This window comes from Ovis canadensis, chromosome 13 (assembly GCF_042477335.2).
Source record: "Ovis canadensis isolate MfBH-ARS-UI-01 breed Bighorn chromosome 13, ARS-UI_OviCan_v2, whole genome shotgun sequence".
Lineage (NCBI taxonomy): Eukaryota > Metazoa > Chordata > Mammalia > Artiodactyla > Bovidae > Ovis > Ovis canadensis.
The window spans coordinates 63,356,736-63,374,011 of NC_091257.1; the positions used below are offsets into that span (position 1 = coordinate 63,356,736).

The 17,276-nt window shown below is 42.1% G+C and overlaps 1 protein-coding gene across 5 annotated transcripts in view; it reads right to left on the bottom strand.

Moving 5' to 3' along the window:
• FERMT1 (FERM domain containing kindlin 1) overlaps positions 1-16,191 on the bottom strand; it is a 61,245-nt gene extending 45,054 nt beyond the window's left edge. The window contains exons 1-4 of one of the 5 annotated variants that reach the window (XM_069547954.1): positions 16,162-16,191; positions 15,899-15,989; positions 5,357-5,525; positions 2,851-3,084 (exon numbers count right to left, since the gene is read on the bottom strand). In XM_069547954.1, coding sequence (XP_069404055.1) covers positions 2,851-3,084; positions 5,357-5,507 — 385 coding nt within the window. In that variant the 5' untranslated portion in view covers positions 5,508-5,525; positions 15,899-15,989; positions 16,162-16,191. Of the gene's footprint in view, positions 1-2,850; positions 3,085-5,356; positions 5,526-15,376 lie in introns of all 5 variants that reach the window. The other 4 variants (XM_069547951.1, XM_069547953.1, XM_069547950.1 and 1 more) reach the window with 4 other exon arrangements.
• Positions 16,192-17,276: the final 1,085 nt, after the last annotated feature.

Below are 17,276 nucleotides of genomic sequence, written 5' to 3' on the forward strand. Positions count from 1 at the left end.
GTTCTTGTGTCATTTACTTACTAGCAGTTTCCCCCTTCCTCCTTCCTTCTTCCTTTTCCCCCTTCCTTTTCTGTTTTTAGGTTTTTAAGCAACCAGCAAGGACTCCATCTTTTTCTTTATGGACCAGTGGTCCTCAGAGCCTTTGTCTGCCCAGTGGCTTCTTCCATCCCTGTGGCAGACATCCTAGGCACCTTGTCCATTTCCTGGCCCTCCCCATTTTGGTGCATTTTGACCTCTTTCCAGTGGTAGCTAGGATGTATCTCTTTATCCAAGGGCCTGCTTCAGACAGAGATGCAACAGGTCACATGAGTTCAGAGAGTTAATACTCCCCAAGAGCAGCCCTCAATGACTCAGTGACTGGTGGAATGGTATATTAACATCCCAGCTCCCTTACCCCTTGGTTGCATAGCTCCAAGGCATGACCACACCACTTCGCAGAGGGCCCCAGCTGTGCACAGTGTGAGCTGATTAATGACACTCGCTTATTAGTGGCCTTCTCTTCCCAGTCTCACTTCACCACTCCCAGCCAGTGTTTCCTGGCATGACTTTCTAAATAAATAATATTTATACTTGAATTCTTATCTCAGGTCTTCTTCTGGAGAACTCAAGCTAAGAAGATAGTCCCCACTGTCCTCCATTAATCAAATATACTTCTAACTGCCATTTCCAATTAGAACTGATTGTACACTGGGCTGTTATGATCCCAGGTAAAAATCAAGGAATGTGCATGTTAGAATCTCTGGGCAGCTTTCCTGGAGGTAAATGCACTAATTCCACAGGTATCCTCACCTCTTAGTTCAGCTGAGGTTGAATCTGGCAGTTGAGCTACCAGTAAACAAACCTGACTGTCAGGTTGCAACACACACCTGTAACCATTCCAAATGCATAATTCATACACAAAACCAGGAGATGAATAAAAATTTCCAGTAGCATTAGTAACAAAACAAAACAAAAACCCCACTGATATCTAAGCCCAAGGTTTGTATCTTGTCTTTTCTTTGAGAGAAAAAAAAATCATCCTGTTGCTAGATTTAAGTTCAGTTGGTCAGATATAAAAAGTGATTATTAGGAAATTCCCTGGAGGTTGAGTGGTTAGGTCTTGGAACTTTCACTGCAGGGGGCATAGGTTCAAAGTTCAATCCCTCATTGAGGAACTATGATCCTACATGCTGTGCATCTTGGCCAAAAAAAAAAGTGATTATTAGAAATGCCAAGTTGAGTCATTTAGAGTTACCATGAAGGTGTAATCTAGAAAGAAAAGAATGTATGAATGCTTCTGTTTATTTAAAAACTTCAAGTTTTTGACCCCAGCTATAATGTGTGCTTCTAGTCTACTGTAGTATCTGAAATGTACATTTTCTTTACTCATTTACTGTTTTCAAATTTTCACTAGAATATTATTGAAAGCCAGGTACTTTGTGCTTATATCATTTGCTCACCATGCATCAAGGAAAATTCTGGAACTTACCTTTTGTAATGGAAGCTTCCAATCATTTGTCTGGTCAGCAAACAGTTACCAAGCAGGTGATATGTGTTGGGCATTGTGCTAAGTGTTAGGAACAGACATGCTCAAGAAATGGCTGTCTTCATCCTATATAATACCATACCAGCCTGCACCACTCAACACTGGCACTCTCAATAATGTGTACATTATTAGATTTTCCCCCCTTTTTCCTCCATTACCTACCTCCTTTTAACATCTTATTTTTTACATGATTTTTTTTTTGGTCTCTGTATGCTACAGTGGAAGCTCAGGGAGGGCAGAGGGTTTGGATTATTTTTATTGCTAACCAATCTCTGCTGCAAAGTTGCTTCAGTTGTGTCTGACTCTGTGCGACCCCATAGACGGCAGCCCACCAGGCTCCCCCATCCCTGGGATTCTCCAGGCAAGAACACTGGAGTGGGTTGCCATTTCCTTCTCCAATGCATGAAAGTGAAGAGTGAAAGTGAAGTCGTTCAGTCATTTCTGACTCTTGGCAACCCCATGGACTGCAGCCTACCAGGCTCCTCCGTCCATGGGATTTTCCAGGCAAAAGTACTAGAGTGGGTTGCCATGGCCTTCTCCAAACCAATCTCTAGCACTCACCATAGTGCCTGCCAAGTCAAAATATATATTTGCTGAAGGAGTGAATAAGCAGTTTACAGTTTAATGGGGAAGATAGATCACCCACTCACATAGTGTGTATACTGTGTTCAAATCCTAAATACTAGTCTTGGAACTCAAGAATATACCTACACACACTTTCAAAAAATATGCTTCCTTACCCAGAGTTTGCTAATATTATGGAAGTCCCAGAAAGAAGAAATGGTTTGGGCAGTGTTGTCCCTAAAGACTGTTAAAATTTTTGATCCATAATTAAGCATACATTTCTGCTTAAAATAAACTCCACAAATGATGTTTATGTACAGAGTTATTTACTGGAGCCAAGTGTTAGGGAAGCAATTAAGACATTGCATCACCATTATCTCAAAAACAACATAGACATATCAGCTCTATGGTGATAATGATTTAATGGAATTCTTTTCGTTTGTCTTCAATATAGCAATTTCAGTATGGCTTAGGGAAATGAGTTTGGGGGTGGAAATCTTAATGGAGTTGTCTTTCCTGTTTACAAATCTCTTTTGAGACTTTGAGCTTTAAGCTTTGGGAAAATGAACCTGATTTACTCTGATAATGTTCCATCTGGTTTAACTTCACTTAAATGGCTAAAGTCCCCAGAACTGGGCTTGAAAACTGTGCTCCTAATAAGGGATGTAAAGCCAACCACTTGTGGGCAGAAGTGCGTGTATTTTCCTGTCCTCTTTTGCTGAGAGTACAGAGGGTAGAGGTGCCCGCCTGTGGGGACTCACTCAGGGCTCTGCAGATGTCGCTGACAGCTCTGAAGACCACAGTCGAGAAGCTGACTCGCAGTCGGACTGTCTTCATGTTTGGCAGGCGGAGGCGAAGCATTTTATGCTGAGGGGTAAAGACAAGCTTTGCATCTGCCTGGACCCCACATTTGTCCAGAGTCCAGTGTGTTTTCAGAAGCCAGCAATGTTTCTGTTCCCACCAAAGGGCAAAGTCTGACCAGTCCTGGGCTATGTCTGCAAGAATAGAGAACAGAGCGCAGAAAAGTGAGAGCAAGCACCTGCACCCTGGAGTCAAGTCCTGCATGTGCAAAACCAAAGCCAATGCTGGTCTTCCACTCTCATCTCTTCCTACAACCCAAGGCTCCATCATTCTTGGCTTCTTGTCCAAGTCCCTAAGACAAGGCAGCTAGAAGACCGACTGAACCTCACCTTCTTTACATTTAAATACTATGGAAGGAACAGAAACATACAACGTTTATTCACGATGAAATGCTAAAGTTTTCTTCTCCCAAGTCCCTCAGTGCCATGGTCCTTTCTGGGAAGGCCAGAAGCAAGGCTTTGTTTAATTGAGATGATTTCTCTAATAGAAATGGATCCTTCCAGGTCCCTGGTGGTCTGGTGGTTAAGAGTCCCCCTTCCAATGCAGGGCATGTGGGTTTGATCCCTGATCAGGGAACTAAGAACCCACCTGCTGTGGGACAACTAAGCCCATATGGTACAACTTGGCCCATGCACTACTAACACCACCACAACAGTGAGGAAAAATAGATGAATCCTTCAGACACCAGCTCACAAGGGAACATCAAAAGCTTCCAGTCAAAGTACATACAGAACTACTGAGAAGTTTACATTTCACCCTTCTCAGGAATGTCCACCTCTTATCAGTACCACTGCATTACCAGTTTCCAAAATTGTTGACACTAAAATCAGAGCTGAATATTTTATCTCTCAATAGTAGCATCAACACTGAACCCTTCCACTTTTCAATGCCCCTTGGCATCAAGATTGAATCTTTCCCCTTTGCCAATGTTAGAGTCATAGTCAATCTTTTACTTTGCTAAATTAAGAGTCACCAGTACTTTTACTTAAAATATGGTTTCTCCCTCTTTCTCGCTTTTTAAATTAGAAAACCTTTCTCTCAGTGCTATTAGTAGAAGTATAAATGCTGTAGGCTTCCCCCATGGCTCCGTGGTAAAGAATCTGCCTGCAGTACAGGAGATGTGGGTTCAATCCCTGGGCTGGGAAGATTCCCTGGAGGAGGGCATGGCAACCCACTGCAGTATTCTTGCCTGGAGAATCCCATAGACAGAGGAGCCTGGCGGGCTATAGTCCATGGGGTCATAAAGAGTCAGATGTGACTGAAGTGACTGTGCACAGCGCAGTGTAGAATAAATGCTGTAATGCTGTAACTATTTTGGAAAGTCCTATGATTCAGTAACTTTTCTCTGATCTGTATGCCCAACAGAAATGCCTATACTTACCTAAGACAGGTACTATCTATAAAAGCCCCTATATGTAAAGAACCCAATATCCATAAACCATCAGGTAAATGGATAAATTGTGGGGGAAAAATCATATAATGGAGTATTATACAGCAATGAGAATCAAAGAACCCAAACTATATGCAATAAAATGGATAAATGTCACAGACATAATGTGGCATGAAAGAAAGCAGATGCTTTAGGGTATATTATCCTGTATAATTCCACATATATACAGTTTGAAAACAAGTAAAATTATTCCTTTGGAGTAACAATTCAGGGTAATAGCTACCCTTAGTGGGACAGTGGCTGGGAGGTGTCAGATGTGGGACTTGGGTAGGGGAACAGGTATTGTTTTATATCTTGATTTGGGTGGTGGTAATATGACTTTGTGAAAATTCACTGAATTATACACTTTTGATAATTGCACTTTTTGTATGTATGTTATACTCCAATGAAGACAACTTAAAAATACTTTATATCACTAGTATAAGTGAAAAGCCAACATCTGTGGTCTTAAATAGAAGACAAAAAAATAAATGCAAAGAAAATAAAACATTATTAAATTCTAGGTCCATCGCGTTGACTCCTGATGTGAAGACTCTGACCCTGAAGACTTCTTTCCTTGTTTAAACAAGGACTAGTAGCAAATGGTAGGTAAGGACACTGGTACCAGGCTGCTTGCTCACAGAGCAATCAAGCATTGACAAAAAATCATGTAACAGTCTAAGGCCCCAGGTGTGGTCTAAGGTTACCCTAGATGTCACCATGGAGGGTGACCTCATTCCAGTGCAAACAGGTTATTACACCTACTGGGGAGCTTCAGTTTGCTACCAAAGACTTAAGTTTTGACAGAGGGGGTCAGGGGGTTGTTTGGGCTCATTCAGGGCTCCCCATTTCTCTTCTTCCTGTAGAAAGGGGCCATTGCAAGATGGATGATCAGAAAAACTTAGATAGTCAGACAGCCTAGTTCGGTCATTCAGTGATGATGCAACATAAGAAACCATAAATAAGCAGCAACTTACTTATCTGTTCCACTAACTTGAGCATCACTCCCCCAATGTGCAGGTCTCCAGACACTCTCAGTGTGATGTCCTTCTGCTCCTCTTCATTTGGATGATCAACTCGGACCACAAGCTCCCAGGAAGCAGATGCAAAGTCACTGGATGAGAGCATTGTGGCAAATACAGGTGTCTACGTGAAAAAAGGCAGACGGACCAGAATGAAACTGAGGCTCATCAGGTAGACTCTGCAGAGCAAAACTTTCTTTTCTCTCATTTTTAGTCCCCTCCTCAAAAATGCTGCAGAGTTCCTGATACTAAATTCAGCATCTTAACTTTAAAGACAAAAAGTCTTATAAAAATGATCTCTTCTAAATCTCTTGTACTTTAAACTTTCTACCCTCCCAGGTCCACCTAGCTATTTATTTTCTGTGCCTGCCCCATGCATCCATCCCTTTCTCCTGACTTTTCTTGACCTTCTATGAACTACTTTAGCAATAGGCAACAAATCATGACAATCCTTGACATAAAAAATCACATTTATTAAAGTGTAATTTACATACAATAAAAGGCATTGAATTGAAATGTATACTTTGATGCATTTTATTGTATGCATATTATACTTAAAAAGAATTGATTTTAAAAAGAATATCTATACATAGGTATTATTACATTCACCTATAAAATAGTAAGGACATTTTCTGGTATGAAAATTAAAAAAAAAAACCAGAACAAAATAGTTACTTGTTTAGTCATATAACATGTAGTTTTATCTTAAGCACATAAGAGATACAGGTCATTAATAATTTGTTCTTGTTGTTCAGTCACTAACTCATGCCCCTCTCTTTGTGACCCCCTGGTCGTATGCTAGGCATGCTAGTCTTCCTTGTCCCTCACCATCTCCCAAAGCTTGCTCAAACTCATGTCCATTCACATGTCCATCTTGATTCCAGCTTGTGAGTCACCCAGCCCAGCATTTCGCATGACGCATATAAGTTAAATAAGCAGGGTGACAATATACACCCTTGACATACTCCTTTCCTAATTTGGAACCAGTCCTTTGTTCCATGTCCAGTTCTAACGGTTGCTTCTTGACCTGCATACAGGTTTCTCAGGAGGCAGGTAATGTGGTCTGGTACTCCTGTCTCATTAAGAATATTCCACAGTTTGTTGTGAACCACACAGTCAAAGGATTTAGCATAGTCAATGAAGCATATGTTTTATTTGAATTCTGTTGCTTTCTTCATGGTCCAACAAATGTCAGCAATTTGATCTCTGGTTCCTCTGCCTTTTATAATTCCAGCTTGTATATCTGGAAGTTCTTGGCTCACGTACTGCTGAAGCCTACTGCATAGGATTTTGAGCATAATCTTGCTACCACTGAGATTAGTGCAATTGTACAGTAATTTGAACATTCTTTGGCATTGCCTTTCTTTGGGATTGGAATGAAGATTGACCTTTTCCAGGCCTGTGGCCACTGCAAAGTTTTCCAGATTTGCTGGCTTAGAGTGCGGCACTTTAACAGCATCGTTCCAGTTCAGCTGGGATTCTATTACCTCCATTAGCTTTGTTCACAGTGATACTTCCTAAGGCCCACCTGACTTCACAGTCCAGAATGTTTGGCTCTAGGTCAGTGATCACACTATTATGGTTACCCCAGGTCATCCAGAGCTTTTTCATACAGTTCTTCTGCGTATCTTCTGTGTATGGAAGAAAGTGAAGAAGAACTAAAGAGCCTCTTGATGAAAGTGAAAGGAGAGTGAAAAAGTTGGCTTAAAGCTCAACATTCAGAAAATAAACATCATGGCATCCGGTCCCATCACTTCATGGCAAATAGATGGAGAAACAGTGGAAACAGTGGCAGACTTTATTTTTTGGGGCTCCAAAATCACTCCAGATGGTGACTGCAGCCATGAAATTAAAGGACACCTACTCCTTGGAAGGAAAGCTATGACCAGCCTAGATAGCATATTAAAAAGCAGAGACATTACTTTGCCAACAAAGGTCCATCTAGTCAACGCTATGGTTTTTCCAGTAGTCAGGTATGGATGTGAGAGCTGGACTATAAAGAAAGCTGAGTGCCAAAGAATTGATGCTTTTGAACTGTGGTGTTGGAGAAGACTCTTAAGAGTCCCTTGGACTGCAAGGAGATCCAACCAGTCCATCCTAGAGGAAATCAGTCCTAAATGTTCATTGGAAGGACGATGTTGAAGCTGAAACTCCAATACTTTGGCTACCTGATGTGAAGAGCTGACTCATTTGAAAAGACCCTGATGCTGGGAAAGATTGAAGGCAGGAGGAGAAGGGGACCACAGAGTTTGAGATGGTTGGATGGCATCACTGACTCAATGGGCATGAGTTTGAGTCAACTCCAGGAGTTGGCGATGGACAGGAGGCCTGGCGTGCTGCAGTCCATGGGGTCGCAAAGAGTCGGATACGACTGAGTGACTGAACTGAACTCTGTGTATCAGTTCAGTTTAATTGCTTAGTCATGTCCAATTGATTCTTTGTGACCCCAAGCACTGCAGCAGGCCAGGCTTCCCTGTACATCACCAACTCCTGGAACTTGCTCAAACTCATGTCCATCGAGTCAGTGATGCCATCTAACCATCTCATCCTCTGTAGTCCCCTTCTCCCTCCACGTTCAATTTTTCCCACCATCAGGGTCTTTTCTAATGAGTCTATTCTTCTCATCAGGTGTCCAAAGTATGGGAGCTTCAGCTTCAGCATGAATCCTTCCAATGAATATTCAGGATTGATTTCCTTTAGTATTGACTGATTTGATCTCCTTGCAGTACAAGGGACTCTCAAGAGTCTTCTCCAACACCATAGTACAAAAACATCTATTCTTTGGCACTCAGCTTTCCTTATAGTCCAACTCTCACATCCGTACATGACTACTGGAAAAACCATAGGTCTGACTAGACAGACCTTTGTCAGCAAAGTGATGTCTCTGCTTTGTAATATGCTGTCTTGGTTGGTTATTGGTTTTCTTTCAAGGAGCAAGCATCTTTTAACTTCATGGCTGCAATCATTATTTGCAGGGATTTTGGAGCCCAAGAAAATAGTCTGTCACTTTTTCCATTGTTTCCTCATCTATTTGCCATGAAGTGATAGGACCAGATGCCATGATCTTAGTATTTTGAATGTTGAGTTTTAAGCCAACTTCTTCATTCTCCTCTTTCACGTTCATCAAGAGGCTCTTTAGTCCTTCTTCATTTTCTGCCATAAGGGGGTGTCATCTGCATATCTGAAGTTATTGATATTTCTCCCAGCAATCTTGATTCCAGCTTGTGCTTCATCCAGCCCAGCATTTCGTATGATGTACTCTGCATATAAGTTAAACAAGCAGGGTGACAATATACAGCCTTGATGTACTCCTTTCCTAATTTGGAACCAGTCTGTTCCATGTCCTATTCTAACTCTTGCTTCTTGACTTCATACAGATTTCTCAGGAGGCAGATAAGGTGGTCTGGTATTTCCATCTCTTTAAGAATTTTGCACAGTTTGTTGTGATCCACACAGTCAAACGCTTTGGCATAGTCAATAAAGCAGAAGTAGATGTTTCTCTGGAACTCTTGCTTTTTCAATGATTCAACCGATGTTGACAATTCGATCTCTGGTTCCTTTGCCTTTTCTAAATCCAGCTTGAATATCTGGAAGTTCACAGTTCATGTACTGTTGAAGCCTGGCTTGGAAAATTTTCAGCATTACTTTGCTAGCACCTGCTGCTGCTGCTGCTGCTAAGTCGCTTCAGTCGTGTCCAACCCTGTGCAACCCCACAGACGGCAGCCCACCAGGCTCCCCCATCCCTGGGATTCCCTAGGCAAGAATACTGGAGTGGGTTGCCATTTTCTTCTCCAATACATGAAACTGAAAAGTCAAAGTGAAGTTGCTCAGTCATGTCTGACTCTTAGCGACCCCATGGACTGCAGCCTACCAGGCTCCTCTGTCCATGGGATTTTCCAGGCAAGAGTACTGGAGTGGGGTGCCATTGCCTTCTTCAGCTAGCACATGAGATGAGTGCAATTGTGCTGCAGTTTGAACATTGCCTTTCTTTGGAACTGGAATGAAAGCTGACCTTTTCCAGTCCTGTGGCCAGTGCTGAGTTTTCCAAATTTGTTGGCATATTGAGTGCAGCACTTTCACAGCATTATCTTTTAGGATTTGAAATAGTTCAGCTGGAATTCCATAACTTTCACTAGCTTTGTTTGTAATGATGCTTCCTAAGGACCGCTTGACTTCGCATTCCAGGATGCCTGGCTCTAGATGAGTGATCACACCATCTTCCGTGTATTCTTGCCTCCTTTTCTTAATCTCTTTTGCTTTTGTAGGTTCTTACCATTTTTGTCCTTTATTGTGCCTATCTTTGCAATGAAATGTTCCCTTGCTCTATCCAGTTTTCTTAAAGAGATTTCTAGTTGTTCCAACTCTATTGTTTTCCTCTATTTCTTTGCATTGTACACTTAAGAAGGCTTTCTTATCTCTCCTTACTATTCTCTGGAACTTTGCATTCAGTTGTGTTATCTTCCCTTCCTCCTTGCCTTTTGCTTCTCTGCTTTTCTCAGCTTCTGTAAGGCCTCCTTAGAGGTCTTTGCCATTCCCTTCTCTGGTGGACTGGATGTCCATAGGACAACATGGCAGCAGCAGTCTGAAGAGGCACTGGTGGCCTGGGAAGCAGCCTCGCAGAGATCACACTGGAGACGGAGATGGGAGCAGGGTAGTGACCAGCACCACCAGTTCCTAGCACAGAGCAGGAGGAGAGGAGAGGCTGGGGCCAGAGCTCGGCAGTGGTGGGGGATCAGCTCCAGGGTGACCTGCAGCAGCAGAGAGGGCGAGAGAGGCCCTCTGCTCCTGAGTGGTGGATCAGCCCCAGGGTGGCCAGGGGCAGCACATATTCAACTTACTTGAGTTACCACTTTATATTATATATATCATATAAGTTTTTGGACACACTTTTGGCAAAATATTTAAAACAGGAGTGATAGACATATAATCCCACTCTTCAAAGTACAGATGAAGTGAGTGCTTCAAACCCACAGTGTCCCATCATTGGAGGAACTAGGATGAATGAAGCTGCTGCTGCTAAGTTGCTTCTGTTGTGTCCGACTCTGTGTGACCCCATAGACAGCAGCCCACCAGGCTCCCCTGTCCCTGGGATTCTCCAGGCAAGAACACTGGAGTGAGTTGCCATTTCCTTCTCCAATGTGAATGAAGCTAAGCAGTTTCAAAACTGAGTGTTTTGAGTATAATAGGAAGACTGGAACCCCAAATTTGCAGAACTTAAAAATGTCAGTTCTCTTTAAGTAGGAGGCAAATGATAAATACCTCCTGGCTATTTTAAGATTTGAAATAAAGATCAGTCATTGAAGTGATGACAAATCTTTTTTACTTTGTGAGGTAAAGACAGCTTATAAGAAATCCCGGTTTTCATAAGGCCTGTTCTTGAAAATCATCAGTGTATGCAAAGGGCTCGGGAAAGGGTCTCTCTAAGGGAAAGTGCACAGGAACCCTGTGGATCTTATTTATATGCAGATTCTATTCAGCAGGATCTTATTAACATACAGGTTCTAGTCAGCAGATCTGGGAATGATGTGGAAACCCTGCATTCATAACAAACTCCAGCTGATGCTAGTCTTCATCTTACACTCTTAAGTCAAAACAGCCACTTAAAAAATTAGCTCCAGGACTCCGTTCCTCCCTTCAACCTAATTAGATCAGTATTAAGCTAGGACCACGGTGACCTCTGAGGAACATTCTTTTTAATATTAAGCACTAAATCCCGTGGATAGGGGAGCCTGGCAGGCTCCAGTCCATTTGGTCACAAGAGTTGGACATGACTTAGTAACTAAACCACCAACCACTAATTATAGTAAAAACTCTCAAGAAAGTGGGCATAGAGGAAACCTACCTCAACATAATAAAGGTCATAAATGAGAAACCCACAATAAACATCATTCTCAGTGATGAAAAGGTGAAAGCGTTTCCCTATAAAATCAGGAACAGGGACTTCACTGGTGGTCCAGTGGTTAAGAATCCACCTTGCAATGAAGGGGACACAGGTTCGATCCCCTGTAGGGGAACAAGATCCCACATTCCCTGGAGCAACTACTGAGCCTGTGCACTCCAGAGCCTCTGTGCCAAAACTAGAGAGCCCACAGGCTGCAACTACTGAAGTCTGCATGCCACAGCTAGAGCCCCTGTGAGGCCATGAAGGATCCCACGTGTTGCAACTAAGACCTGATGCATATAAGTAAAAAAATAAAAGATCAGGATCAAGACAAGATGCCCACTATAGCCACTTTTATACAACACAGTATTGGAAGACCTAGCCACAGCAATTAGACAAGAAAAAGAAAAAAAAGGAAGCCAAACTGGAGAGGAAGCAGTAAAACTGTCACTGTTTGCAGATGACATGACACTATATATAGAAAACCCTAAAGATGCCACCAGAAAACTACTAGAGCTAATCAATGAATTTGGTAACATTCCTGCTGCTGCTGCTAAGTCACTTCAGTTGTGTCCAACTCTGTGTGACCCCACAGACGGCAGCCCACCAGGCTTCCCTGTCCCTGGGATTCTCCAGGCAAGAACACTGGAGTGGGTTGCCATTTATATATATATATATAGTATCTGTTGCATTTCTGTACACTAACAATGAACTATCAGAGAAATTAAGGAAACAATCCTACTTAACCACTACATCTAAAAGAATAAAATACTTAGTTATAAACTAATCTAAGAGGTAAAAGATCTGTACTTGGATCTATTTACTAGACGCTGATGAAAGAAATGGAAGATAATACAAACAGATGGAAAGATATACTATGTTCATGGGTTGGAAGAATTAATATTGTTAAAATGATGATACCATGCAAGGAAATTTACAGAAAGTGTAATCCCTATAAAAATAACCAAAGGCATTTTTCACAGATCTAGAACAAATAATTTAAAAATTTGTATGGAAACACAAAAACCCACAAATAGTGAAAACAAGCTTGAAAAGGAAGAACAGTACTAGAAGAATCATGCTTCCTGATTTCAGATTATACTACGAGGCTACAGTACTCAAAACAGTATGGGACTGGCACAAAAACAGACACTTAGATCAATGGAATAGAACAGAGAGCTCAAAACTAAACCCGCACGCTTATGGTCAATTAATCTACAACAAAGAAGACAAGAATATTCAATGGAGAAAAGATAGTCTCTTCAATAAGTACTACTGGGAAAACTGGACAGTTACATGTAAAAGAATGAAATTAGAACACTCTCTAACACTATATACAAAAATTCAAAATGGATTAAAGACCTAAATGTAACCAGAAACCATAAAACTCCTAGAAGAAACCATAGACAGAACGCCCTTTGACATAAATGGTAGCAACATTTTTTTGGTATCTGTCTCCTAAAGCAAATGAGATAAAAGCAAAAATAAACAAATGGGACCTAATTAGACTTAAAAGCTTTTGTACAGCAAAGGAAGCTGTAAACAAAATGAAAGGACAACATATAGAATGGGAGAAAATATTTGTAGAAGATGTGACAGACAAGGGATTGATTTCTAAAACATACCAACAGCTTATACAGCTCAATTAAAAAAAACCCTACCCACTCAAAAAATGGGCAGAAGACTTAAATAAACATCTCTCCAAAGAAGACATATAGATGGCCAACAGGCACAAGAAAGATGCTCAACATCGTTAATCACCAGAAAAGTGCAAATTAAAACCACAGTGAGATACAGTCTCATACCTGTCACAATGGTGATGATCAAAAAGACTAGAAATAACAAACGTTGGTGAGGACATGGAGAAAAGGGAACCTTCAATACTTGTTGGTGAAAATGTAAATTGGTGTAGCCAGTGTGGAAAACATTATGGAGGTTTTTCAAAAAACTAAAAATAGAGCTATCATATGACCCAGCAATTACATTCCTGATAAATATCAAAAAACAAACAAACAAAATAACAAAACAAATAATCCCCCCAAAACACCAATTTGAAAATATACAAAATATACATATTGTAAAGATATTATTTACAATGGCCAAAATACGAAGCAGCTTAAGTGTCCATCAACATATGAGTGGATAAATATGTGGAATGGGATATTATTCAACCATAAAAAAGAATGACATTTTGCCATTTCCAACAACATGGATGGACTTGGAAGATATTATGCTAAGTGAAAAAAGGCAGACAGACAAATACTGTATGATAACACTTATATGTGGAACCTAAAATAATAAACTACTGAATATAACAAAAAGGAAACAGCTATATAGATAAGAGAACACATATATAGAGAAAAACTAGTGGTTACCAGTGGGGAGAGGGAAGGATGGAGGGGCAAAATAGGGGAAATTAAGAGCTACAAACTATTCTATTATATATAAAATAACCTTTATAGCTTATAGGATACATTGTATAACACAGGGAATATAGCCAATATTTTATAAGTATAAATGAGGTATAGCCTTTAAAATTGTGAATCACTGTTGTACATCTGTAACTTATAATGCTGTACATCAACTACATTTCATTTAAAAGTTAAAAAAATTATAAAAAGCAATAATTAAACCACCAGTGTCACTGTTCACATTCATAAGCAAAAGAGAATCACAAGATAAATGCTGCAAATCTGAACAGGCTTAGAACAGATTTCATTTGTTCCACTCAACTTCAAGAGTTCAGAGGCGACTAAAGGATCCTAATGTTTGCACCTCCCAATGCACAGAGGAACATACAAGACTTCTTGCATGGGCAGCGTCATGCAATGATTATATTGGGCCTAACCACCTCACTGTCATCTTCAGCCTCAGGTGTTATTTTATTGTGTACATCATTCAGAATGATGTACTCTGGGATAACTACTATCCTTGTGTTATCTCCATCCTCTCAGCAATCCCATTTAGAAATGAGGAAACACAGTCTCAGAAAAGCCAGAAGTCACACAGCAGGTTAGATCAATTCAGGTTCTAACTCCAAACTCTCAACCAGCACTCTGGGACATATTCTTGATAATATTACAAAGTTAATATGAAATACAACACTTAAAACTATGAGCTAAATTCTCAGTACCTTCACCAAACATTTTAACTAACATAAATCTTCCCATTTAGGAGACAATAAAGATACCTCTTTCACTGTCAAATTCTTTAACATGGTATTGAAATATTTGACTTTAGGATCCTTACAGCTTTTTTAATGCTATGCTTTGAGGCTTTGTTATTTAAAATGTTTTGTACATAAAGAAAATAACCTTACTTTTAAAATGACTCCTCACTGCTTGTTTTGGGAGCAATTAGACAGGATTTTTCTTTACCTAACCTGGGCAGTAAGGTATTTCTCATTTAAAAAACAGGCAATAGGTGGTGATTCCCTTACAACGAAATTCAGGCAAAAATTAGACAATCTGGTTTCCCCACATTCCACTCCTATCTTTTCTGCGCCTTTCTTTTCGAGAGTGAACTGCAGCAAGCTGTTGCTTGTTGAAGAAAGCCTCAAGCTTCGGCTGGGAAAGCAGACCTAGGGTGTTAAAGATCAGAACTAGAAGCAAAGCGCACCACCAGCACACCTGCCTTCCCTGGGGAAACCAAGTGGCCCACTTCCGGTAGTCCTTTATAGAAAACTCAGTCAAGACAGACACAGGCAGACAGAGAGACAGAGAGGGAAACAGACCGAATGCTCGCTCTGGAAGAACAGAGAGGGAGTGGGTCCGAAGGCCACTGGTCTGTCTTTTGCCAAGTATGCAGGGAGGGTCCCAGGGCCCAGGGGAATGTGGTGGGTGGGTAAGAAACCCCTCCCCACCCGTAAGGTCAGCACCGCTGCTGGACTGAGAGTTTATTTTGCGAAGTCAGATGCTCAAGGTCGGAGAAGGTGGTCACAAGCTGATCACGAGATTTTTAATTCAACAGCTATTTACATGCAGGAAGCCGCATAAACGCAGGAGCGGGGGTCTGGGGAACCAGCGGTGCCCATCGCAGCCTCCCTTCCCCGCCAGTCTCCATTCCCCGCCGGGGCCCAGCTCCTGGGCACTCACTTCCTTTCTCAAGCCTGCGTCGTGGGTCTCGCGGCCGGGCACGCGTGCCGCTGCCCTCCTGGAGACGCGGGCAGAGGCCACCCAGGGCGAGCTGGGGGCGCGCGGTGGCGGCGGCTGCTCCGCGAGGCTCTGCGGGCGAGTGCTGCGCGCGGACCTGCCGCCTAGACTGGCGCCCGCCCCCGCCGACTGATCTCCGCCCCGCGCGGCCCTCCGGGCACAGCCGGCCAGGGCGGCGGGCAGGCGGCAGCACGACTAGCCCCAGCCTGCCAGGTCCCGCTGCCCGGGGAGGGGGTGCTCTGCAGACTTTACGGACAAACGGTGGTCGCTGGGCTGCAGCGCGACAGGGACAGCAGGGAGAACCGGGGCGGATGCTCAGACCCACGCCCCTCTTGAGACCTCTCATCCTGCCCCCCCTCCTCTAGACCGCCTCTCGTTTCCCGGTTCCCCGAGGCCCGCCCGGGACTAGCCTGGTGATTAAGGTCCTGCTACTTTCCCCGCCCTCCGGGTGTACTTGTCACTCACATCCCGGGTGCGTCCACTTCCTCCGAGTCCTGGCTCTAGGCAAGAACAACCGCCTCCGCTCTAGAGAGCCCGGAGGACCTGTGGTTGCCAGCTGGAAGAAACAAAAGTGGTTCATCTCTGAGTAACAGGGTGGTGTAAACCTCTGAGAAGGGCGAGGCGCCCCAAACACGCACGTTGGAAGATCCCCGGGAAACCTAAGGCCGCTCCCCTCGCTGAAGTCTGGGTGGCTCACCTCAGATTCACCACCCAGCCCCACCGCTCACCTTCCTGTCGGATTCACTTCCGAAGGAAGCAGGAAGGGTGGGTGACCTTGGGCAATTGGCACACCTCTCCAAACCTTTCGTTGAGTATTTACTGCGCACCAGGCCTGAGTCTGAGCTTTGAGGATATAAAACAGGGTTATAAAACAGAAAATTATAGTTTTCTCATTTGTAAAATGGGTAAAGGGACGGGATTCTCACAGCCAGAATTTCAGTCCATAGAGGAGTTTCATGCAGTAATACAGTCTTTAGCGACTTTCATCAAGTACATAAAGCTTCCCATAACATTTAATTTAAAATGTTGCAAAAATTAGAAGTGGAATCCTTGTTTTTGCTTGGCATTACCATATTCAGCCATTATTATGGTTCTGAAAGTACTTAACATTTAATTTTAAAAGGCCAGTTGAACAAACATCAGCAAATATGGGGCTTTAGAATTAAAATGATTAAAAATGTGAAACTGAATTTGTAGTTTGTCAACTATAGGAATGTGGTCAACTGTCATCTGGTTCCACTTTCTTGCATACCTAATACCAACTGAGCAAATATGCACTTATTTGGAGTAGAGATTGTCTAAGACTTGCTTTCTGGAGACTGTGCATGACTGATTAGACTATAGACTGTCTTCAGGATGTTGGAAACGATCATAAAGTAGTGATGGCTTTCTCTACACCAAATTGGTTTTCCATTTTAGTTGAACATATCTGGATTGCGTTAAAGAATTTAACTCGTTTTAAGCTTTCTGCTTGGCCTAAATTCCTTTTTAAGCTTTTCATTGAAGTATACTTTTATATGCAAGAACACAAATCAAAAATATATAGCTGATGAATTTTCACATGCTGGACACATCTGTGAAATGAACATCCAGATGAAGAAACAGGATATTGCCAGTCCTCAGAAGCCCCTTAATCTCACCTTTTAGTTTTTAATACTACCAGCACTCACCAAGAATAGCCATTATCCTGATTTCAAATGCTTAAATGGGTTTTTGCTGATATCTGTACCATATGTAAATGGAATTGGATGATATATACTATTTTGTGTCTAGTTTCTTTTGTTTAGCATTGCTTTTGAGTTTCATCTATATTGAATGTCTTAGGGTTTTTTTTTAGTACTTG